Source organism: Accipiter gentilis, chromosome 17, assembly GCF_929443795.1.
Source record: "Accipiter gentilis chromosome 17, bAccGen1.1, whole genome shotgun sequence".
NCBI lineage: Eukaryota > Metazoa > Chordata > Aves > Accipitriformes > Accipitridae > Astur > Astur gentilis.
This window is the reverse complement of record NC_064896.1, coordinates 13,527,450-13,552,974: the sequence shown is the minus strand read 5'-3', so window position 1 is coordinate 13,552,974 and position 25,525 is coordinate 13,527,450. Positions and strand designations below refer to the sequence as shown.

At 41.5% G+C, this 25,525-nt stretch overlaps 1 protein-coding gene across 7 annotated transcripts in view; it reads left to right on the top strand.

Moving 5' to 3' along the window:
- Window positions 1–25,525, top strand: part of OSBPL5 (oxysterol binding protein like 5) — a 151,728-nt gene that overhangs the window by 84,225 nt on the left and 41,978 nt on the right. For 6 of the 7 annotated variants that reach the window (XM_049820512.1, XM_049820518.1, XM_049820516.1 and 3 more), the window contains 6 exons: window positions 2,927–3,000; window positions 5,395–5,457; window positions 14,528–14,608; window positions 15,278–15,379; window positions 16,976–17,179; window positions 22,911–22,995. In XM_049820512.1, the coding sequence (XP_049676469.1) occupies window positions 2,927–3,000; window positions 5,395–5,457; window positions 14,528–14,608; window positions 15,278–15,379; window positions 16,976–17,179; window positions 22,911–22,995 (609 nt within the window). The remainder of the gene's footprint in view (window positions 1–2,926; window positions 3,001–5,394; window positions 5,458–14,527; window positions 14,609–15,277; window positions 15,380–16,975; window positions 17,180–22,910; window positions 22,996–25,525) is intronic. The other variant, XM_049820513.1, reaches the window with a different exon arrangement.

Below are 25,525 nucleotides of genomic sequence, written 5' to 3'. Positions count from 1 at the left end.
GGCTGTTTGCATAAGCACGGCTGATTCCCTTCCCCAAATCTTTTTCGTTATTTGGTGCAAAACTTTTGGGTTACTTTGTGGAGGACCCTTCTTTGCATGCCCTGCTAGCAGCCAGCACTTCAGGTCAGAAGAGATTCAGCTCTATTTCTGTTGTGGGCATTATGTTTTCTTGATCAGGGAGATAAGAACTTCAGCTTCTATAGCCAGTTAATATTTAGCGTCTTTCATGTTTTAACGACCAACAACCTGTAGCTGGTTTCTGATTTATTTTCTCAAGGTGGCTATGTCTGTTGTGCTCTTGGTAGGACTCTTGCTTTTGGGCCTTCTGTGCACTTAACTATCTGTGCAGGTTTTTGAGAAACTTGCACATCATTGCAATGAAGTTTGCTTTCCAAACAAGGGCTGGCTCTCTCCTTCCACAAGGCTACAGCAAGTCTGCTTGAGACAGACAGCAAAGATAGCTCTCCTCTGAAAAACAGCCTTTCCCACACAAGTGCCAATAGGCTTAAAAAGTTTGGCATAAGAAACCGGTATATGCTGCTCCATAAACATACCTTATGAATCCTTGTAAATGATATGGTAAGAGTGAACTGTTGCATGTTTCCATTTTTCATAATACTCTGTGAGTGGGATGGTCCAGAACCTTAGGAACAGTGAAAATCTCATTATTCAGGTGCAAACCCTGTTAACTGTATTACTGAGAGAAGGCAGAAATCTCTCATGTCCAGGTTTTTGGTATGGATACCAGCTTGGAGTTAAGCTTTCTTTAAGAAATGAGGCATAATAAAGAATGGATGTGAATTCCGTTATGCTAATAGACACCATTCCCTCGGAGCAGGCAGCAGCTGATTCCCATTAACTTTACTTGAACTTTTAGGCCATATGTTATTTTCCCATACATACGCTGAAAAAACTCTTAATGGGAAACAAGTGCAGCAGCTACATGGCTTTGTGAGGTTATTCCAACCTCCTCTGGCTCTGTCGGGGAGAGTGGGGCTATAGAGAGGAAAGCACCATCAGAGAAATAAAAAGTATGGAGGTAACAGGTTCTAATCCATGCACAGCAGTGCTTATGGCCATCTTGCTTGTCCTGGTAGCACAAGGGGACTGTCAAATATCCGGCCACTCAGGATTTTCTCCTGGCCATGGACATTAGGTTTCCGCGTGCGTTATTTAGGGCTCAGTGTTTCAAGGGGAGGAGTGACAGTTAAGAAACTAGGTTAAGATATAGGTTCCCTGTTGTTGCACCGCCTTCCTGTGTGACTGCGTAGGTTCTTCCTCTGCTTCAGTTCCCCACACGAGCAATGCATGTGCTGTCCCTCTTCTCCCAGGCTTGGAAGTGTTTGCTTTCTGTGTCAGCACAGCTGCGTGCACATGGCACAGCGCAGCACTATGCCACAGGGTGAGAAACATATCTGAAACCCCCACCACCCTTAGTCACCATGTGGAATGTTGAACACCTTCTAGGAACAGTTGTCCCACAAAAAAATTCTTAAATTTAAGAGCTGATACCATAAACTGCCTGCTGATGCCTGTAAAAAGGGCATGGGTTTTGTCCTGTCTCTTTTCCAGTGAAAAACTCTGTAGCATAGTTGCAGTTCTGGTTGTAATGGGATGTGCTTGTTCTCTCACATGTCCTGTAATGGAAGTGCAGAACGTGGCCAGGAGGATATTTATTTTTTTAATAAGCTTCCGTGGCTGGCTTTTCTAATGGTGCTTGGCTTCTTAAATGGCTGCTCTGAAAACTCCAGGGGACATTATGTTTTCTGACACATCTGTGACAACTTCTGCTGACTTCAGGAGAACCAGGATTTTCCTTGCTGGTTTTAGATTTCGTGGTGTTTCCAAGACTGGCCCACACAATGTTTAGAAACATTTTTAACAGTTCGCATGTTTGCAGCATGCTACAAATGGATTATCTTTCACTGTTTCAGTGGTTCTTTACTGCGTCCAGTATTCTGAAGCTCTGACTGATAACAATTTTGAGAAAAAAACTACATTGCAATTGGATAACAATGGCTGTCTTGGCACTAAAAGCTAGTCTCATCAGATGCTATTTTTTGGCTTTTTTTAATGGAAGCTCTATGCTTTCATTTACTGTAAGGACATGATTACAGTTGGCAAAAACCAGCATTTGTCATTACATTTTATTGCTTGGACTAGGACTACACAGACTCCTACTACTATATAATGTGTATAATGTACTGCAAGTTTGGTATATTTGGGTAGTGGAAATGATTGTAAAATACCATAGTGACAATAAATACTACTTGCTAACTGAAAATGTTTCTTATTTTAACAAATAATTTGGTCAGAAGACATTGATCTTCTGCAGGTTTTTTTTTAATTTTGTTTTACTAATTATGTCTAGATGGTGTTCTGTCTCCTGTAATGTTTTATGATCATGCTTATTGTTTGTCAAACAAAGTGTACTATCAAGTGCATCTGTGTACAGTTGCCAGATACTCACGAAGGAGGATAATGTATTGAATAGCTGCTTATTAACTGAATTCCATTTATTATTTGCATTGAATGAGGCATGGGGTATGTAAGAAAAGAACAGACTGTGGTAATGTAATTAAAGACTGCATCATAATGCAGACACAGAAGGGAGCTGATTAAGGATGCATAAGTAATCTTATTTCTGTTTTTTTCCAGCCTTCATATGCTGGACTTTGCAACCATCATGTTGGTTTACCATGGTGTTTTGAGACCTAACTTTTAAGCCGTAATTGTTGCATAGCGCAAGCATGTGGATCCAGGCTATTTCAAGCTCTGCAAGATCCCTCTCTGTGATCCTGGTGTGCCTGCTCCTGCTCATGACAGCTTCTCTTGCTTGCTGTTTGCAGTAGCCCTTCTAAGGCCATGAGTAGCCATAGTTTTGCACAGGATTTCTCTGTTTCTGAATCACATTTATTTGTTGCAGGAAAAGACGTGGAAGGAAACAGCCCGTCGGCACTGAAGGATGAGACACCACAGACTCCAAACTCCATTAGTAAGGTACTGTGAGATAGGGATCCATCCCTAGTCTTGCTTTCATTTCTTCTCAGGCTGTTATTAATCATTCTTGCCCTCTTTTTTTTAAAGTCATTGAGAAAGCCTCTCCCTCTGTTCCTGCAGGAACTGTGTGTGCATGTTTTGAGAGAAAGAAAATGAGTGTTTTTGCATGGTTGGGATGACAGAGAAGCCCGCACTTTCCTCTGACTTGATAGCACCTACTGCAGAAGAACCGTGTTAATTTGGGCCTTGTTTGGCAGTATAATTAGATACGAATAATTACGGTTGAAAGGTTGATTTTGTCAGCAGAGGTGTCTCCTGCTGTTCCTGATCAGCAACCTTAATTGTTTTGGAAGAGAAAGCTGTAATATTTAGTGTAGTGCATAGCATCCGAAACTGTGAGTCGCGATCCTGGGAGAGAGCTCTGGGGATTGGTGTAACAGGAGAGGAATGCAAACTAACCAACTGTTGTGGTTTAACCCCAGCCAGCAACTAAGCCCCACACAGCCGCTCACTCAGTCCCCCCTGGTGGGGTAGGGGAGAGAATTGGAAGAGTCAAAGTGAGAAAACTCATGGGTTGAAGTAAAGACAGTTTAATAAGTAAAGCAAAAGCTGCGGACACAAGCAAAGCAAAACAAGGAATTCCTTCACCACTTCCCATCGGCAGGCAGGTGTTCAGCCATCTCCAGAAAAGCAGGGCTCCATCAAGCCAAACGGTGACTTGGGAAGACAAATGCCGTGACTCCGAAGATCCCCTCCTTCCTTCTTCTTCCCCCAGCTTTATATGCTGAGCATGATGACTTATGGTCTGGGATATCCCTTGGGTCAGTTGGGGTCAGCTGTCCCAGCTGTGTTCCCTCCCAACTTCTTGTGCCCCCCCAGCCTGCTCGCTGGTGGGGTGGGCTGAGAAGCAGAAGAGGCCTTGACTCTGTGTAAGCACTGCTCAGCGGTAACGAAAACATCCCTGTGTTATCAACACTGTTTCCAGCACAAATCCAAAGCACAGCCCCATACCAGCTACTATGAAGAAAATTTATTGTACCCCTGCCAAAACCAGCATATTTTCCACCCCGTATTCCATACCATCTACATCGTGCTCAGGTTCCACACTATCCAATACATTGTCCTTAAACCCTACCACCCTTCCCATCCTTTGATATAATACACAGATATCATTCCCTTAGTCTATGGAGCACCCCGGTAAAATGTCCATAAATGTCCACAAATGTCCACAAAATGTCCATTGAGTTCATTTAGTCCATGACTTTGGGCTCCATCTGTTATGGTGGTCACTCAGCACAGGAGAGGTGGTGTGTTACATGGAGTTACTGTGCATCAAAGCCAGCTCAGGGTGGGTCGCTGCTGCACTTGTACTGCTTCTTGTAAGACTTGTCCTCCACTGATTCGGGTGGCTTCTGCTATAGTAATTCCTATAACATGCAACTCAAATCACGGGTTACAACAATTTCAAGGTATTTCCATTACAGTGTCCACCCCTGGTCCCTTTGGACCAGACCATTGGGTTTAACATTGCAATGAACTCCTCTCCTTGCCCCTCCTCCAGCTTAGACTTATCCACTGACTGTGGTCCCTTAGGGGTATACCTGCTCCATGTGGAGCCTTACCTATGAGCCACAGCCTCTCCAGGGGTGTACCTGCTGCAGCATAGACTTATCCACAGGTACAGTCACTTTGAGGTGCACCTGTTCCAGCGTGGCCTTATCCATGAGGCACAGTGCCTTCAGAGATAAACTTGCTCCAGCGTGGCCTTACCCACAGCCACAGTCCTTTCAGGAGTAACCGTGCTCCAACATGGCCTTATCCATTTCCTGAACGCATTTCCATCTAGCCTGTTATGGAGAGGTGAAACTGGATCTAAAGGCTCTGGATCTGGGTGTTCAAAACCTGGCTCTACATCTACAGTTCCTGAGTGCCTGGGTTTGATTTCCTGTAGAGATGGAATCAACCTTATAAATTAGATCTGGCTTTGAGATTCATGTATGGACTTTTTTGGCTGTGGCTCCATAACATGTTTCTGGAGGGTAACTAGAAATAGCAGCAAGGCCTGTTAATAAATTTTTAACTAAATTTATTCAACTATGAAGCTATAAAATGTAAATGACACCAACTGAAATGAAAATATAACATGAAGGAAGCAGCTATAGACAAGTGATTTTTTTAAAAATACATGAAAATAGGCTCTGCATCTTCAAATACATTTGGCTGTGCTTGCCTGGAGCTTGCAGGTTGTTCTGCCAGGATGTCCTGGCAGAGGTCAGCACAAGGAGATGGCGATGAGAGGAGCTTTAGGACTATGCAACAAGGGCTCATGTACATGTCCTTTGCTATTGCTGGAACCTGGCAAGCTGCAAACCGACCTTGGTTTTGCTTTTTCAGGCAGGTTCCTCACGGAAACCCAGCCTCCCACTTCTCCTGGCAGCAGAGAAGCCCAAGAACCAGGTAACTGCATCCAGGGCTTTATCAGATGTTTTGCACGCCTTACAAGGAGTAGTGTTAAATTCCCAATGACTTGGGAATGTAAAGAAGAAGGACTTTTTCTGGACAGGACAACTCAGAGCACTGAAATGCTGTCCAAAAGGGAGTTTGATTTCTGAGATGCAGGATGAACGCAAGAGTAGGAATGTATTTATGAGAGGTATCTGGATAAGAGCACGCCTCAGCTGTGTTTTCCCAGCCTCAGGGCCTGCTTTAGTCTCCTACAGGTGTGTTTTGGTAAGGTGAAGCACCCTTGGAAGATTTGGGTGCCCACCTAGATTTCTGCCATGCTTTGTGTGCACCTGGGAGGTGTTGGTGAGTCTCTCCTTGTCAGTGTCAAGAGCAGTTGTTAAGGAGAGATAAGAGAAAATGCACAGTGCTAAACAACTGCATCAGATTTGTGCTTCAGAACAAATGGGGGTCTGAACCTGGACACAAGCTTTGCTTTCACCAACCCAAGACTTTGCTTTTACAATAGTCAAATTTGCTCTGAAACACCAGTGGAGTAAAAGCAGATATGAGGACCCCAAACCACCAAACTTCAACTTGCCTACTCATTTTCAGTGTTGCAGGCAATTGCTTTGGCTACTGAATGGGGCAGAGCTAGGTTTTTCTTTCCTGCCTGAATGTTCTGCTTAGACACATAATGTTTGATTCAGCAACTTTCTACCTCACTGGACCTGTGCTGTAGCGCCTGTCATTCTCACTTCATTCTGCTTCGCCTTGCCGTGTTGTACACTACCTTGTTCTTCTCCAGCCACATAACTTTTCTTCCATCTTGCTTTGCAGTGGCAGTGGCAGTAAGGAGTCTCTATTGTGAAATGTCTTGTACCTTAAAAATTTAGGCAAACTGGTAGTCAGTTTGCTTATTGTTTCATTTTTCACGTCCACTCAGGTCTAAGGCTATAAAATGAAACTGCACTGTCAGGTGTCCAGAACTGTAAGTAGGGATGTGTCACAGTATTTCAGTTTAAAAATAAATAGTGATTCCACCTACTTGAACCAAAGGAAAGAGTGTGTGCTAATTGGGTCATGTTTAGACTCCTGATAGCAGGGGGGAAACAATTTTTAGAAACCAAACTGTAGGGTGTGCAGGTTTAATTAATGGATTCAAAAGTAAATGTTCTAGGTTACAGATCCATGCCATGAATACTTACCCTTCTTTTGGCACAGTAGATATAACAAACCTTGTTGGAAATCAGTGTTCCCTCAGCAGCACTATTTTGATGTACCACACCACACTGACTCTTTTCACCCAGTAATGAGAAGAAAAGGAAACCTAGTCAAGTGATTCAGTCCCTGGACTGGGGCTTGGGGGGCCTTGAATTCCCAGCTCTGACTTGGAGTCCCTGCATTTCCCCAGGCAGATTAACTGCATTTCTATTTCACATCTTCATCAGTGAGATGGAAACAGTTCTACATTTTGTTCACTCAGGCCATATCCACACTGCATGATGGAGCAGGCTGCAGGTTTCCCAGGTTAGCAGACACCAAGCAGAATATCTCCTAAAACCCCTGTAAACATCTGTGAACTTGTGAGCTGTGAAGCCGTTCGACTGCAACCACACTACCCTGTGCTCGTAGGGGGACTACTAGTCTATGTCTGAGGTGTGAACACATCCCAATCTGTATCTGTACAGACAGTAAAATATTTGATGCTGGAACATGTGCTGCAACACAATGTGTTTGTGCAGTTCTTAGAATATACGTTTCTGATTTCAGTTGTGACTTCTCACCCCAAATTTTATTAAATTTAAGACACAGTTCAGCTACATATTGCATTACTAACTTTCCTGCAGCATATTTCTCCTGTTTCATTTTTTAAGTGGAGTCTCTTTCATCTTCTTTTTCAAGGGGGAAAAAAAAGCTTATCTATTTCAGATTGTTTCTCATTTTAGTTTCTCTCTTTCTTAGAGCCCTTTAGCCTTGTTTTCTGGGACCAGTGCTTATAGCGGGGTATGAAAGTATCATAGAACTGTCTCTAACCCTCAAGCTTGTGTCTGCAGCCAGGTAGTACAGTTAGCACATGCCTGATAGTGACAGGAGGTGCCTTTCTCTCATTTTGTGCCTCATTTGGCACTGTTAGCATCTTTTAAGGCACCTTTTATTGCAGTATGCAGTGTTGCGTTTTCCCTTTCTTCCCTTCCTATGCTTACCTATTTATTCTACTGGCTGGAGAGCAGCTGGGGTCTCTTTATGCATGCAGAGACCACAAAGAATTGAAATGTATTTTAAGGGATAGTCAGAAAAATCTTGAAGCTGGCGCTCAGTGGTACTTCACTCTTTTCAGTCCCCTACTAATGCCACAATGAACTCTACAATTATCACATTGTAGGAGTGTGGCTGTTGCATGCATAGTTATATGACATATGAGAGGGCAAAGCTTAGATTGCTTTCTTCATCATGAATGAGTTTTTCCACATGCTTGAATTGTTCAAGTCTTTGTTGTGTGATTTGTAATCTGAAATATGAATCTAAGTGGCTGCTAGAAATTTATTTTAGCTGTAAAGTAGTTTGAAACAGCTCATACCAATCACTTGAGATATAAGCTACAACTCTGATGCTGTCTCAGACTCATCCTTCTAGATCCATGAATCATGTTCTTAACCTCTGACTTAATTCCAGCCATGGTTACATTCGGGAATATCATAAAAGATCATTCACAACTCTGGCAACCTACAAGGGTACCTTTCCTTCTGTTCTGCCTTAGCTAGCAAACTGAGGAATCGGTTGTCAGAGAGATCCAGATGTTGCAGGAATCATCTCATAGATAGAGGCTCAGGAGCAGAAGTTCCCCTGTGTGTGCTAAGCGCAGTTTTATAGCAGAACCTGGCCCTTCCAGGTGATGGTATGCTGCACTGGACCCTTGCTGGCTTTTCATTACTGTACTTCATGCTGTCAATGTTGTGGATGGAATTATTTTGGAGCTAGTTGTCTCTATCAAGACTTAAACTCAGTTCCTTTGCCCCAGTTCCAGTACACCCTGCTTCTTCAATTCCGTGTGCAGCTTTTTAGGGTAATCACTGTTGTCCACAGAGGGCTTTGCAGCTGATTTCAAGTGAGAAGAGATGTAGCCTGGAGTATCCTGGGAAAATCACATAGAAGAGGGGTGGGATTTTGCACTCAGGCAGGAAATATGGAGCATCCCAAATTTGTGTAGGTGCATACAAGCCCTGAAGCTGCCAGGTGCCTCACAGAGGGGAATGTAGACAGTAGTAACTGTTCGCTTACAGAAATGAATTTTCAAAGTTGTTAACTTTGGGTAAGCCATAGCAGTCCTGTCATGTCACCTTGAGTCACTGGTGATCATAATTCCTTACTCTAGTGTTTCTGATAGGGGAGGTGAGGGTAAATGGAGGTGCTAAAATTGAAATTATTTATTAAACAATTTAGCAAAGCATATTTTAAGCTTAAAGTCCAGTTGTTTTTCATTGCTCACTTTGTTCATTTGTTTAAATTCAGGCTAGGAAAAAAAGCTGTGCCTATAGCTAGAGGGGAGAGCAAAGCTTTGCTTCAGATTTCTGCTTAGCACTACAACTGTATCAATCGTGAAACAGCATCTTTCTCAGTGTGCAACTTCCCATCTCACCTAAAATGTTCTTTAAATATTCTTAACTTGGACAATGTTCTTCCCATGGAAGGCACATTTAAATGATCAAATAGAAATCCCATGAGGTCTGTGACTTTAATTACTATAATCTGACACAATGGAGCAAAGCATTCCACTAAACAGTACTATAGCTTGATATGTGGTGTTGCTTGGATAGCTGAATTTCATCAATGATTTTCCCCAGATGTTGCTGTCATGTCAGCTATTTATTTGTACAGGCTTTTCAATTTGTACTAATCATTGTGCTGTTTCAGTGTTATAAACACAGTTGCTGTGTCTTTGTTACTTTTTTGAAATAAGAGGGATTTTTTTTTCCTTTTTGCAAGGTGAAGATTATTCAACTTGCTGTAAAGCAGCACATTAATTGAAGGGTAAACTTTCCTAATGCAAAGCTTGTTTGTCAGTAAGAATCATTTCACTGACTACTGTGCTTTGGATGAGCTGTTAATTCACAACAAAATAAAGAAGTTTTTAAAAAGAACTGTTTATAGTAACCTGAAAACAAAATTGTTTAAATGTGTTTGAGATATCTGTGAATATTCACATCAGTAACAAGAAGCTCTTCACTTCTAATGTTAAACCCAGCTTTTCCATGTTTATACTACTTCAGGAACTTCTGTTTAATTTATTTTATTTCTGCAGTAATACAGTTCTGTAGTAATTATATGTGGAAAAGATACTGGAGAAATTACATGTGAGCAAGGATGTCTCCCATGTGATGACTATTTTTGCTTTTGTGAAACGTAACTTATGACCCCAGCTATTTTTGTTCTGCCTTCAAATTCCCATCTGATTTTGTCTTTCTCTCACTTGGATGCAAAGAAGAAAAAAGAGCAACTTCTAAGCTGTCACTGCTGTTCACATGCAGACTGCAGCTTGAGAATGGTTTTATTTAAATGTTTCTGATTTGGAATAATTCTGTCTTTTTGTCTCTCATTACACATTTTTTGTGTTCATCCTGTGCAGGCAAGGATTGCTTGCGCTAAACAACAGGATGTTCCTCCTGCTGTTACCCAAGGCACAGTGTGCTGATGGGCTGGCATCCTCCACATCGCAGTCCATCACGGCCTGTTTTTCTGTGAAATTATTTGGTTCCTCTTGGAAATGAAATCACCAAAAAGACACTGGATCAGAATAGCACCATTGTGAGGACACTGTCTGCTCTTTTACTAAGCCTAGCAGAAGTGTGATATTGTGATAACTGCTAACAATCAGCAGTGGATCTCCAGAGCTTCATGACTGAGATGAAAGTGAACAGAAACTTAACTGGGATAAAAAGCGTGTCTCTGAGTACAGTAAAGCCCGTTGTCAACTGGCAAGGTCATCACTCAGTCCTGGAAAGGACAGATCTGGTTAGAGAAATAGAAAGGCGCAACAGTTTCTTACCCCTGCAAGTGCTGCTGCATGCCCTGGTAAAAGTTTTTGGCAGATTAACAGTCTTCTCTCCTTATAATTATGAGAACCAGTATATGGAAAACATACCTATTGCTTTCTTATTAGAATATTCCAGTGGGGTTTTTTTAATTTTAAAAAGGACACCAATTCCCTACCCTCCCATTGTACAAAGTCTCATCTCATTAATATTGTTCACAGGTTGCTGCAGAGAGTGGGGGCCAGATTCTGATATCCTGCACAACCATTATCCCAGTGTCATTGAAAGATTTGCTGTGATGACAAACGGCTTCTCTTAGTTTTCTGTCAGGCTGAGAAAGGCAGGGCAATAGAAGGACATCATTAAATGCCTTTGATGTGTCTTAGCAATGTAAGGTCCTACTATATCTTAGGGATCTTTAGAGCTGATGGCCTGGTTTTACTGAATCTTATATATCCCACGAGGTACAATCAAAACTATTAAGACAGATTCATGTAAAAGCATGAAATTATATTACTTCAAGTCACTTAGCAGGTTAAACCTGGAGGAACTGTACGTTGCTATCAGCAGCATGGGGGCCTATGGTATGCAGTCCTGGGGCCTTAGATCCCACCTTTCCTGTGAAAAGGCAGGAACTTTAAAACCAGAAATGCAATGCTTTTCACTCTGTAGACCTGGAAATCACCTGCAAGCAAACTGCTATTTGGGATCTGTGATGATGCATCCTCATAAGCACAACAGGAAGCAAAGTTGGCAGGGAGAAAGCGCTCAGTTTGCCTTGTTAAAAAAGTAACTGGGGAACAGCGTCAAGTTTCCAAAACCAGAAGTCCCAGGTCAGGCACATCTGAAAGCTTGTCCATGGGTCCTAATTAAAACCATGGCTAGGTTTTAATAAAATTTTCTCTCTCTTCATAAAGCTTGGTCATTTTATAACCATCTCGGGGAGCTGTGCTATCTGTCACACAGCTGGTACATCACAGTTTTTGGGACATGGGAGCATAGATATTTATTCTCCCATGCCTAGAAATTCTTATGTATGCAGTGAGGGACTTATGCTACTGCTTCTTTCTCATCCATTTTTAAGCCTGCCTTAGTGTGCACCATCCGTGTGACCATGTTCCCCTTTACAAGCAAGGTTAGCAAATTCAGCATGGCTGGATGGAGCTCAGACATGGGGGAGGCAGTGCCTGAAGGAAGCAGCACAGTGGTTCAGGAGCCCACCACAGCAGCCTCCAAGGCTGTTAATCCAGCTGCTTTGACTAAGTGAAAGACCAGTTTGTAATGATTTTGGACACGTTTCACTGTATTTATTGAGCTCCTAAAGGCCGTGGTGGTGTAAGGGGAGATTATCCCTTCATCCACTGTTGGGTGCTGTGGCTTTGTAACACGCATAGCAGTAGTGGCTGGCGTCAGTGCGATGTCCTTGGTCACGGAGCTACGAGTCAGCTCCCCTGAAGAGACAGTATCAATGTCTCTCAGTGTTAACGTCCCAGGGTTGAAGTCTTGTGGTTGTTTAACTCTATTTTTAGCATGACCCAGAGGGACTCCGAGGAGGAGGCAGGTGTGGCTGGTAGAGCAGTGAAAGTGCCTATGTCTGTGTTAATGCCAGTTCCCCCTGAGCAGCAGGTTTAGGGCTCAGGTTTGCATGGTTTGTGGCGGTTGTTGGAAGCTTTTCTGTATTCATCTTCAGGTAAATTTCCTCAAGCCACATGAGCTTAGGGGCCAAAATTTTATTCTTTATATAAGTTGTAATTGTCTAGACAGCAAGTGACTGTAGCTTGTTTTAATTAGTTAGGCAAAAAGCATTCATTATATGCTGATGATCTGCGGACACCTGAGCAGGATTTCCTAGAATCTCGGGGACATCTGTGCTTTTTCTGCTTCTCACGCTGGCTAATGAGGAATAGTACGCAGTGTTTCTCTCTGCGTCTGATCTCTTGGACTGGAGGGAGTGAAATTACCAATAAACAGTTGGCTCATAGTTGTATCACAAGGACAGGACATTCTCCCTGCTAATTGGGAGAAAGGGGGAGAATTCTTCTGACCAGTTTCAGAGGACACACGTCTCAAATCATGAAAGCATAATCTCCTTATAATTCCAAAGGATTCTTGCTCAGAGACATTTAAGCACTTGGAAGTATTTCCTCATAAAGAAGCTTGTAGCATATCTCCCAAATGTCTACCGCGGCCCTTTGAAATGTGACGAAGACCCTGTGGGCACAGTTCTCTGCTCAGACATCATATCTGTGCAGTAGTCCCCACCATACGTCTTGTGGTTTTAAAGTGAAGTCCCATGCGCCAAAACACAAAATGTGCATCAGAGACTGCATTGCAGGTAGAGGAGGCAGGCTTAGCTTTCTATTAAAAGAAAAATGACAAATGACAAATATGCAGGAGTCCAAGAGCTGGCGTTTTCTTTGAGTGGATCCAGTGCCAAGTTGACTTGTAAACTGGACAGTCAGATCAGGGACTTCATTGGTCTTTATGTGCCATCACAGAGTTTTCATTTCTAGTGAAAGACTACTATAAGGTTATATGAGAACAAGTAATAGGTTCTACAGTGACCCTGGCTCTGTTGCAGATGGCACCTTCTGCCCCTAATTTCTAATCCTGCATCATCCACAAAGAGTTTTACTCAGTTGAGCATGCACCCTTATTTCCCATTTTTGCTCCTGCCACAGTCTCCAAAGCATAGTTGATGGCCTGTTTGCTGTGATCTGGTCGTGCATTTGTGTGGTTTTATCCAAGTCAGGTGAAAATGACTGATCTGTCTGTCATTAAATATTTTCCTGCTTGCATAATGTTCAGGATGGTTTGTGGCTGTAGTAGCCAGAGAGGTTTCTGTGTCACTGGAAGGGAAAAAGAAAGTGGGTCTCTCAAAACTGAAGGTGCTGTAAAACGATTACATCAACTCATGACATAAAGGAGAGATAGTCTGAGAGCCCAGTGGGTTTGTTTCACATCATAGCAGTGAATTTATAAATGAAACTATATCTGATACATTTTTTCCTTAGTACAGCTCATTTTTGTGTCATACTCATTAAATCAAGGTGGCCAAGGGCTGAGCTTTTTTATAAAACTGTCATGCATAAGTAGGAAAGACAGTGCCTGACCCCAAAAGATCACAGTCTGAATGCATCAGGCACTTGAAAGGTTGGAAGGAAAAGAGGTACAGAGAGAGAAGGTAATTTCCTCAAGGTCACATAAGAAGTAGGAGAGTCCAGACTGTACCATAACTGTCACGCCACTAACCCTCCCCAGGTTTTGGACAATTTGCTGACAGTACCTATCCAAGTAAGGGTCCTCATCGTGAGTTGGGCTCCAGAGAGCTATACTCTTTAAACGTACATTAATTTGGGAACAGTAATATTGTGACCATGTCTAACAAAAGTAAAGCATTTTTTCAGCCCATCAGCACAGTCATGAGGTCAGTCTGTGGTCTCTGAAAATTAATTTAAACAGCACTGACACTATCAAACATGATTTGAAGTGACTGTGTATTTTGTGCCTTGCTTCACGAGGCCAAGATGATGATGATTTCCTGTATTATCTGTAAAATGATTAGGCCATTTCTCGCCCAATCATGTTTCTGGACATTTCAGCCAGGACAACGGTCATTGCCAATATCAATTCTAGTTCTGAAATATCTATACCAGCTTCCCCATAATTTTTATTCCAGTAATTGAAATGCTTTCAGATCTGAAAAGAGATGGGCAGTTTTCAAAATTAGGAATAAGAATAGGGGTTTGGTGGTTTTTTTGGTGTTTTTTGTTGTTTGTTTTTTTTTATAATTTTACCAAGATTAGTGTCTGCATGGTAGACATATGAAGAAAATTTGGTGGGGAATTTTCCAACTAACTATGAATATAAAAAGAAAGTTTGGACTGCACTGCAAATATGCATTTTCTGTGCCTGCCTAGTGTTCTTCTGCTGAAGTCTGCAGTCAGCTCTTTCATGGATTCCTGGAAGTTATAAACCACTCTTCATTAGAGCATAACTTGAACTTCCTCATGTTAACACATTCCTATGTCCTCCCTCCTTCTTTTTTTTAGATCGAGTATAAGCTTTGCAATGGGTCTGACAAAGAGTGTGTGTCTCCCACAGCCAAATTCACGAAGAAGGAAACACTAAAGGTATGTGCAAAGCAGCCAAGTCAGCATCAGCTGACTTCCTTTTACAAAACAAGTAGTACCTTCCAAACAAAGCATTGGGAACTACTCTGAGTCATTTCCCAAGACCCAGAGAAGCCTCTGACTATTCTAGGAATCAGTATAGGCCAAGGGCATTTACAGGCTTTATATATATAGGATTAGATTATATATTGCAAACAGAACAAATCAGTGTAATTATTTCACTCTATTTGTATGTTCCAGAGTCATTAGGTACCTCAAGAGGATTGTAATCCTTCATTGGTCTTGTTGGAAGGGTATGCCTAGGCAATCTGAGCAAATTATTGTTTGAATACTTGTTTGTCTACCAAATCAAAAGTATAAATAATTTGGTTTGGATGAAATTAGATTTAATCTCTTTAATTTGAGGGGTGGGGAGGACTGGGGTATTCAGCCTCTTTCCATTCCCCCCAAAGAAAAGCCAAATTAGATTATGTTTAGTGGAACTTCAGGAGCAAAGAAAATACCTGCTATCTCGTTATGTTTTTGTTCTTCCTTGTGCTCATTTCTGGGAAACCTGTGCTGGGTCAAGTTCTAGCTGTGCTATACATAGCTGTCCTTAATGCATTATGTTCTTTTCTCCCCAAAAGAGGCCACGATTACAGCTGCTATATTTTCTCTGTTGTCAACCAGGTACAGAAAAAAAATTACAGACAAGAGAAGAAAAGAGCTACCAAACAACTCTTCAGTGCGCTAAAGGATCCCAGTGTAGTGATCACAGCAGACTGGCTGAAGGTATTTAATACAGACCATTGCTTCTGAGGCTGTAGGAAAAAATAAGTGAGAAGTAGTTGATGTATCTGAGACTTATGCACTAACACTTTTTTGAATGAAGGAAGACTGAATAATTTTGAGTTGAAGTTACTGTAAAGCTGTACCTAAATAACTGCTGTGAAAGTGGAGTTATGGGGAATATTTACTTTCCATCTTGACCTAACTCAGTCCATCTATTCCATGTCCTTAAGTAGGAACAAGGTCTCAAAAAGTGCATAGTACAAAAGGAACTGATGACGTTTCTTTCTTCCGCTCTGAAAGAGTCTGGTGGCCTCTTCCCATAGATGTGGTTTTGTACTGAAGAGGGAATAGACAGAGTAACAGCCTGGAAAAGGGCAGATACATCTTGTTCTATTGACAGTTGGATTTTATGTTGTCACAGCACAGAACAAAACATATTGGACCTGATGACAACTGCAATTTCTCCTTGTGCAAAGACTCAACTTGTGACAGGTTCTTATTGCAGTCCTGCAAGTTTGTATGTGGCAAAATAAATTTGCATTAACGCTGAGAGATGTTACCTTTGAGCACTGTTTTTCTCCTTGTTTGGGGCCATTTAGTCTTCTTGACTAATGGTGAATTGGTTGCCCCTTTTATAATGGCAAAACTTAATTTCCAAACATAGCCAAACACATAGGTCTTTAAACCCCCCCCCCAAAAGTAATTCAGGGATTTCATGAAACAATACAATTGCATTTCACCCGTGTGAAAAACCTCCAACGTTGTTGTACAATCAGTATTAAAGGCCAGAAAAGTGAGATGCGTATGGTTTATTTGAGAAATTAGATTGGCAACAGAATGTTTCCATAGTGTTTAGTGTTGATGACAGATAAATATTGAGATTTTTTTAAATACAAAATACCTGTTTCATGTTTGCTGTGGCTGGAAATTTCTGGTTCAGCAACAAATAATGCTGAGCCACAAAACCAGAACACTGACATAAGACTTGAGGTTTGGCCCATCTACATTGAAGACAAGACCTTAGGCAAAAATCTAACCTTACTGAGAAACTCCCCCATTCTTAAAGATGTTATATTTAATATATGCTATCAGATTTCATGTATTCTATACAAAAGAGAGCGTGCATTGAGCTTGACAGAGAAATAAACCAGCTGGAGAGGGTGCTTTTAAAAATGGGGTATTTGACAAAACCCATTAATAGCTCTGTTCTGCAGAACACTATTAAAATTACTTATTAGTCAAGTTAGACTAGCTACAACATTTTTCTATGCAATGTTCTAATTGACATGTCCTCCATGATTATTAACAAATCACTTTCACATGGGCCAGCCCTGCTGGCTGCCTAAAAAATTAAGCAACTAACAGTAAGCCAGTAATAAAAATGTGAAGACTAGATTCTGATGGCCAGATTTACAGGGTCTGGGATTTTGCTATGAGATCCCTAAGACTCTTCAGATAACGCAGTGTATTTCCTAAGGTAGCGTATTGTAGTGTTGCCTTGGGAGAAACACATACTGGAAATACTGTATAAATACTATTTTTCTTTTAAGGAGCAACATAAATGCAACTTTTTGTTCTCTCTCTGCTTCCCTCCAGATTCGTGGGACTCTGAAGAGTTGGACCAAGCTGTGGTGTGTTCTGAAACCAGGAGTGCTGCTGATTTATAAGACACCAAAGATCGGACAGTGGGTTGGAACAATCTTGCTCCATTCTTGTGAGCTGATTGAGAGACCCTCCAAAAAGGATGGCTTCTGTTTTAAACTTTTTCATCCTTTGGATCAATCAATCTGGGCTGTAAAGGTAACAATCCTGATGAGTCAAACAACCTTTTCTTAGTTGCTAAACTGTCTGAGCACTAGTATTATCTAGGATTGATATTATCTAGGTTTGTAATTATTCAATTGCTGTTAGTAATGGTGAATTGACTACATATAAAGATTAAAGACACCGAAGCTTGGTGTTGTGATGTGACACCAAAGGAACGTGGTGCATTGTGATTAGTTATACAGATGTGTCATTCTTGGTGTATAGATGCATTCCTAGGCTGAGGAGAGGGGGAACATGTTAGTGCAGGAAAAAAGATCAATACCTAGAAGCTATATCAAGCCATGGCCTACATCTTTAAAATGAGATGAGAAATAGACCCAATTAACGGACTTCCCCAAAACAAGGACACACAAAGCACTAAATGCTTTGCACAACACTGAAGAGGGCTGGCAAAGTGACAAAAAAACAGATTAATAATTTGATTTTTTTTTTTTTTCTAATGCTTCTGAGGTTTGGGCTTGTTTGCAGTGGACTTAGAACTCAGTGGTCTGCTCAAGCCTTGACTGTTCCACAAAAGTGTAACTTTGGATAGGTTGCCTTTATTTTCTTTTCTTTGAAATGGAAATAGGAAGGTTTTCTCCCCTTCACTTTGAGTTGTTCTTCAGTCTGTTACTCAGAGGGTGAAACAGTCTCTTCCTGTACCCACAGTAGCTCCTGCTGTGACCTCTGGATCTCCCTGTAACGCAAATGATTAATAGTTTCTCACACGTCTGAAAATAACTCCTTGCAAATTTTAAAGAGCTGCATTTCTTTTTCTTCTTTCCTTTAAGAATAGGCAAAAAGCAAAGAATTACCTAATGCCTATGAGCAAAGAGGAAGACCCCAGTGCCTCCTGAGAGGCACTGAAAGCAACATCTGTTGGATACCCTGAAGACAAAACTTAAATGCTCTTGAACTCTTGTTTTCCTATTAAAGACAGTGATTCAGCAGAGTTATTGCAAACATAAATTCTCTGGGACACATCACCAGTGTAAGCAAGGCATTACAAGCTAGTGCCTTGCTGCAAGGTGGTCAGCAGAGTAAATCTAGTTGGAAAGACTCACGCAAGAGTGGAGAAGGCATTTGTCATTGGCATCAAGATCTAACAAAATGGAGGGGAAGCCCTGTGGGAGCAGATCAAGTAGTCTCACTCCTGCTCATCCCTGCAGTTAATTGAACAGTTTTAAACACAGCTATACAATCACTATAAAAAATCTTGCAATTTTCAATAAGGTAGGAGGAGAGAATTAAAATTAACCTCAACAACCAGGGGTAAGAGCTGCTGTTTTCTGACAGTAGCTCAGCTCTGATCTCTGCATAGATGCATTGCTTTTGCTTGAAGTCCCAAAGGTTTCATTGCTACCTTGCTTCTTATTCAGTTTTGAGGGTTTTGATGCTTTTTTAATTCAGAGCATAAACCCGAGAAGGTTATGGATCATTTGCTGTCCATCAACAAAAAAAATTCTTTCAACTTGACAGGTCACCTGAATTCTTCTGAAAAGCAGAGTCAGGAGAGGTAGTGAAAAAGTATAATCAAAAGTGCAGTCAGGTGCTGAAAAGTAGTGCTGCTGACAGATATGAAGTGTTGTGCTAGAATGCCCTTCCCTTGTTATGAATCATCCAAAAGAAAGAGTAGCTTTTATCAATATGTATATGTATTCTTGTGTGTGTATGTATATCTCATTCTTGTGTCTCTTGACAAAATATATGACAGAAATAGGAATTAGTGTATTAAATATGAAGGGATTATATCTCTGAAAATGTTTGTGTAATAGAGGAAGTCCCAAGACATTTGAATTTTTAAGTCAAAGTAATATTCTAAGTTACTTGAGACAGATATTTAGAAAGCTACATTTGAGCTGCATAGTAGGATATTTCCTGAAACCTGAGTTTGGCCTGGGTTATTATGTGTGATAGATGCTTTCAGCCACAAGGTGAACACCAAAATACTTATCGAGAAGAAATCCACCAGTGAACTGCTTGATGTCAAAGAAGCTGTCTGCACTATGACAACAGTTTAAGGCTGAAACTGCTAAAAATACTGTTTCATTTTATGTCATTTCATGGCCTTCTTTTAAAGCAACTGGAGCAGAATTGACTGATCTAAATTGGTTATGTATAACTGTGCAAAGAAAGCCCGTTTCTCATGAAATATATATTAGCCCAAGCAAAAAAAGCAAAAAGCCCAAGTTACTGTCCATTACAGTAGAAATAAGATCTGACTAAACAACTTCAAATTTTGGCTAAGATGGCTTGTGAAATTTTCAAGGATTTTCCAGACTAGAGTTGATGGTCCAGCTTTGACTCACATCAGTGGACTCATAGATAACCCAGGGTAATTAATGAGCACCTTTGTATGTGTTGGCCTGGCTGCTCAGCAGATGTTTGGATTTAACAGCGGGATTCAGCCCTGTAACGAATGTCTGGTTCAAGCACTGCCCTAGGCATTTGTAGTTGTGCTAACCAATTAAATTTGGTTTGCAGGCATTTAACTTCAGTTAGAGCAAGATGAAATTTTGGGGTGCCTTTCAAATGGTAGCTAGGTAAGATGTAAGATCATTGCTAATAGTTGAAGGCTAAATATGTGCATCAGGGAACTGGTCTTCCTATAAAGCTCTCTGGTGTCTAGAGCTATCTTAGAAGCATATCGCTGAGGGGAGAGAATCCTTTGTTCTACACTGCTTCCCTGGCTTTTCAAGCTATCAGCTGGCAGGGTTTGCTTGGCTGTCCCCCAAAAATGTCCTGAAATAGTTCGTATTTGCCTGTGAGCTTGCTCAGAAGCTAGCTGAACAACGTGGTGTGGGAAGGCTTTTATTGACTACAGCTTGTTCTGACATTTGTTTAGAGTGCTAAATGAGTTGGGCTCAGACCCACTGAATCTGGGAATATATATAATTTGAATTTTGTTGATTTTAAGAACTTTGAGTCATTTCTTTAACAATAAATTTCTAGTAATGGGCTTCTGCTGCTGCTTTTACAGTTGTTTGTTCTACTCCGTAATACAACACAGTTTCATCTTCATCCTTACAGTTATCCACAGTACTGTTAATGAAAGGGACTTTTCCCCTTTTTTAAGCTTTGTTTTATGACTCTCCAAGACTAGATCCAGCACTAGAATCCTGTCATACTATCTAAACCAGTGTGAGTCCACTCCATTTTTCAAAGCCTAATCAACCCCTATTCAATAATGCTTTTTGAGCCTCAAACCAAATGTAAAGACAGGAATGATCTGAAGATGATCCTTTCTCAGTTGTACCGTCTAGAGGCTGCAGCTCAGCTCCAGGTCCTAGCGTAGGAGGGATAACATTCACTTTTAGTGAGAGATGTTCATTGCCTTAGAGGTCTTAGACTCTAAACAGGCATGATACTCAGAGACTGGGAGGCAGAAGGCATCATTATCTCTGCCATGCAGATACAGAACCTCATTTACTCTGTGGAGATGTTGACTTTATTTTTATGGCTTCCTCTCTTTTCTTCTTCTCCTCTTCTTTCTGTGGGAAACAGCCCCCTCCATGTATGAACATGCCTTACTGTTGAATGCATTTCCTTGACAGAGTGACCTGGCTGCTCCTTATGTTTATCCACATGCCTAAATGTCTGTTAAAACCTTGTGTTATTCCCTCCTTCCCTTCTCCCTGCCTTTTGTAATAATGGTTGCCTGGATCTGTACTGTTTCGTTGTGGAGATTTTCCTCCAACAGAGCAAATATCAACCTCTGCACTGAAAACACAAGTAATGGTGTTATCAAGAGTTCTCGAACACCCTGCTCAGCTGCAAGCTACTGAAAGGAAAAATGCCATCGGGAATGATGCCTGATTGCATTAATGTCACTAGTAATGTCTTAAGCTGCTCTGCTCTGGTTTACTAATCAAATCTTAACTTTGCCAGTCCTGACTATTAAGCCTTTAAACAGTCTTAATTTTGTGAACCTCTTGTGGGAGACGGAAGGGGAAAAAAGAAGTGAGTAACAAGGATCCCAATTTCTTCTGGCAGCAGCAGCAGAACCCCACAGATGTGAAGACAAGAAGCTAGACTGGAGACTGTTGTCTTCTCAGCACTGCATCTTTGTGGCATACACTCAGACACAATTTGATGCTTGTCCTATGCGTGCACTCTTCATTCTTTCCAAATTTTGGTTTCCTGAGTAGAACTCAAAAATCCAGATAAAACTACCATTTAACTACTAGACATTTGTATACAGGAGCAAGTTTCAGTAGCAGTCACAGTTTTCCTGCTTACAAACTAATGCTAGGGCAAAGTCCTTTCAAGGAGCAGGATGGGATACTATAAAGGCCCCTGTAAGGGAGGAGAGTCATACTCAAATACAAAAATTTGCCTACAGATTTTCAGCGTTGTGTCGTGTACTCTAGTTACTCAAGGAAATCTGGTTTTGAGCATCCTGCAGTTGGCATAGTGGTCATGCTCTGCATTTATTTCTGGCATGATGTCTGCATATTTGGAAAAGGATCTGCTTTCCAGTTGTTTGTTACAAAGTGAGGAAGAGAAGGAACTGGAGGAGACTGGGTGTCACTTTGGAAATGCAAGGGAGGAGGAGGGACTCCTATTTATTTCAGCCAGGTCGTGGAAAGTATGAAGCTGTGCTCACTAGGTACAGGAACTCAAGAGAGGAGAAAACAGGGAGAAGATCAAGGTGGGAGCCTGTGGTTCTGCGCAAAGAAGTGCCTAATCCAAGATTGACTCTTCCTCCCTGGGAATCATTTCTGGTGGGTCATGCTGAAGGGCTTGTGGCAGGATGTTTACAAGACACTATAATCTTTTTTGCCACAGCTCCTAAACTAAAGGCAACATAAACAAGCAGAGCCTGTTTTTGTTAAAGCCTGAAGTGGCCATCACGCCAGGCACCACAGCATAAAGGTTCTCAAAGGGTCAGGATGTAGAGGGGAAGGGCTGCAACCCAGCAGCATGCGCCCAGGCTGGGAGACCTTTGGTCCTCAGCCTGTGGTTTTCCCTGTCTCCTCCTTTCCCACAGGCAGGTTTGCAAGATGGAGTTTCCCCTTTGTTTCCTTCCAGAAAAGCTGCTGTTGCCTCTGCGAGAGGCACTCACAGCACAAGTTGTGGGCTCTGTCACTTCTATGGTGACACATAAAGGGTGTTTCATTGCTAGTGTACATGCACCGCATTGAATAGTCCATTCAGGTGTTGCGCTGTTGTGGTTTAACCCCAGCCAGCAACTAAGCCCCACACAGCCACTCGCTCATTCCTCCCGTAGTGGGGTAGGGGAGAGAATTGGAAAAGTAAAAGTGAGAAAACTCACGGGTTGAGATAAAGACAGTTTAATAGGTAAAGCAAAAGCTGCACACACAAGCAAAGCAAAACAAGGAATTCCTTCACCACTTCCCATCGGCAGAAAATTTACTGTACCCCTGCCAAAACCAGCACATGCACAAAGATGGCTAACAGCAAATATTTGACTGTTTTTGTCCCAAGCAACAGGAATGAGATTCTTCCATTCCTGAGGATCTGAAACAGAGTAGGTTTGGGGCTGAGCACAGGTTAGACCAAGCCCCATTTACGTCAGAGCTCATTACTGCTTTGGAGCTGCAGCAGCAATATCGTGATTACTAATGAGTCTCTCTAAATTACTCCATCTGCTCCCTCCTTCTTTCCTATCACAAACACACTCTGCCCAGAAAGGGTAGAAAGATGTTGAACGGTCCATTGCATCTTCTGTGCCTTATGTCTTTTTGTCTGTGTGCGTTTCCAGGGCCCAAAGGGAGAAAACGTTGGTTCGATCACTCAGCCTCTTCCCAGCAGCTACCTGATTTTCAGAGCGGCCTCTGAATCAGATGGTAAGTTTTGGTCTTTGTTTGCTTTCTCCAGATCACATACTCTGTGCTAGTTAAGAAAATAGGTTGATGCAAAAAAAAAATTGGTACATAAAGGAAAAAATGGCGGCTCACCCAGCTTGAGATGCTGTTTGTTAGCAATGGGCAGAATAGGTCAAGCAGACTATAGGCACATTTCATATTCCTCACTGAACAGCCACCTTTCTGGCCATGTGTATGGAAGAAGGACCTAGGCTTGTAGCTGGGGACAAAACACTAAGTCAGTATATACTAAGGATGAAAGTAATTGATCCCAAAACTGGGATGAGAGGGAGGCTTAACTGTTTCCTCAGTTCAGCAGAGACTTCAGTGAATTATTTGCCTACGTCTTACACTGGGTAGGGATCTATTGGAGGAAAATGACATAGTAATATTGAAGAACTGTTGATAGATGTCTCTCAGCCACCAGAATTTTCCTGTAGACTTGCTGTACCTTAGTTTACAGTATAGCAGGCCCAGATGCTGGTGACTCCACATGTAAAATACCATTCTGGGAATTCACAAAATTATGGAAGGTAAATTTAGGTCAATATATAACAGGCATGCCAGTTGCTATGTGAAAATCTCTATAAATTACTTTAGTGGACCTAAAATATCAGTGATTTGTAAGTAGATAAGAAGATTAAAAACATGTTTTCATTCCATTTGACCTTCAGACTACTGTAATTTTTTTTTTTTTTTTGCCATAGTAAATTAACCCAGGCTGTTCATTTTATGGATATTTTTCACCCACCCCACCAAGGGTGCTCATGTAGCCCATATGCTCCTTTGGGTCTTATCTACAGTAACTTCAAGGACACAAGGATTTTTTATGGAGCACAGTGGGCTTTGAAAGCAGTGTGTCCTTCTGGTCCGGTGATTAAGTTTTACATATTCCTAAAGGCTGGAAATGGGACAATGCCAAATGCACCTTTGACATGGCACTTCGAATAGGAGGAAAGGTTCTTTCATTACAGGCTTGGCGTACTGTTCTTCCTACTACTGTGCAAATAGGGCTGTTCATAGTGAGGGATACCATCTCGACACTGAAGGCTGCTTGCAGATGTCAGGGTAGTGAAATGTTATAAAAATAAGTGAAACTTGTATAAAGCCACAGAAGCACATCTATTTCTTTGAATATTATGCTTTTGCAGCTTATAGAACAGTACATCTTATTTTTTTAAAGAAATACAGGATTCCAACCTGGCTCCAAATATCACCTGTCTAGAAAAGGATAGATTGATACAATAGTCTCTTGGGAAAAAAAAGTGCTGTTGGGGTAGAGCTGCTAAATTACAGGCATTTCAAACCTGGTTATACAGACAGCCTGCAGAATATATATATATGGAACAGTCCCACGGAGTTCTTAGGCAACCAAATAGCTTCAACAACTGTCTGTCAATCCAGATTTTCTAAATTATTATTTCCTTAGAGATCCATGTAACTTCTCTTTCCATTAACTTAATTAGAAAATGTGCAAAGTGACCAATGTGGTCATTGTATGTGTTCAAGACAAATTGCTGTCTCATAAAGTACTTTTTTTCTGGCATTTCAGCTATCTTCTAAATGAAAACTTTCATTCTGGTGGAAACCTAATGATTAAACCTTAAAGCCAGCCTGGCAAAGAGACCTGTGGCTGAACTTCTACTCTCTCTTTTTACGATGACTGCCATAGGCCAGTTATGTGGAGTAGAGTAGCTTTAGATTTGTTCTAACTAACCTTACCCATAAAGGCTCCCAAGCTAGCAATAGCTCCCAAGAGATCATCAGAGGTAAGACATTTCTAGCTGTGATCTCTCTGTCTGGTACCACATGCTGAAAAAGTACAAAAGTGACGATATCTGTCACTTGAGAATTTTCAGTATTTAAATGCCTGCGGGAAGCTTTCTGCCCAGTGAATTATTACATGTCTCTGGTATCATAAGAGCTTAAAATAGTGAGTTACTGGGATGTATTTTTAAAGCCAAGTTATTGGCCAATATTCTTGGGAAGCACTCGGAGGCCAAGCAGATCAAAGTAGAGTTACTTTAGGATTTAGAATGATTTCCCTTTACTTTGCTGCTTCTCTATAGTAGGGTCTTAAGGCTAGATGGAAAGCTAATGCGATCAAGGGAAGGAGGAGGAACTGAGGTACCTCTCAATCAAATATCATAAATGTGTATGTAGAAGATGACTGGGGCTTTTGGTTAAGGATGAAATAATATGTGCTCTTGAACAGCAGTAGCAATGCCCTAGAGCCACCTGCACAGGTTTGGAGAACCCACATTATGCCTGGTAGATCCTGAGAGTCTGAGGAGGTGACTGTGACAGGTGATGTGAAGTGAAGCTTTGGGATCTGTCCATTTAGCAGTGGACTTCATGAAAAAAATTGATATAGTATTGCACCAGAAATACTAGCATGAAAAATGGTGTAGTTTTCAGCTGAATGAGAGTATCTGACTTCACAGCTGAGGTCAGTGAGCTGTGAGAAGTGGCTGTACCTTGTGCAGGAAGGGAAGGATGTGAGTCTGCAGAC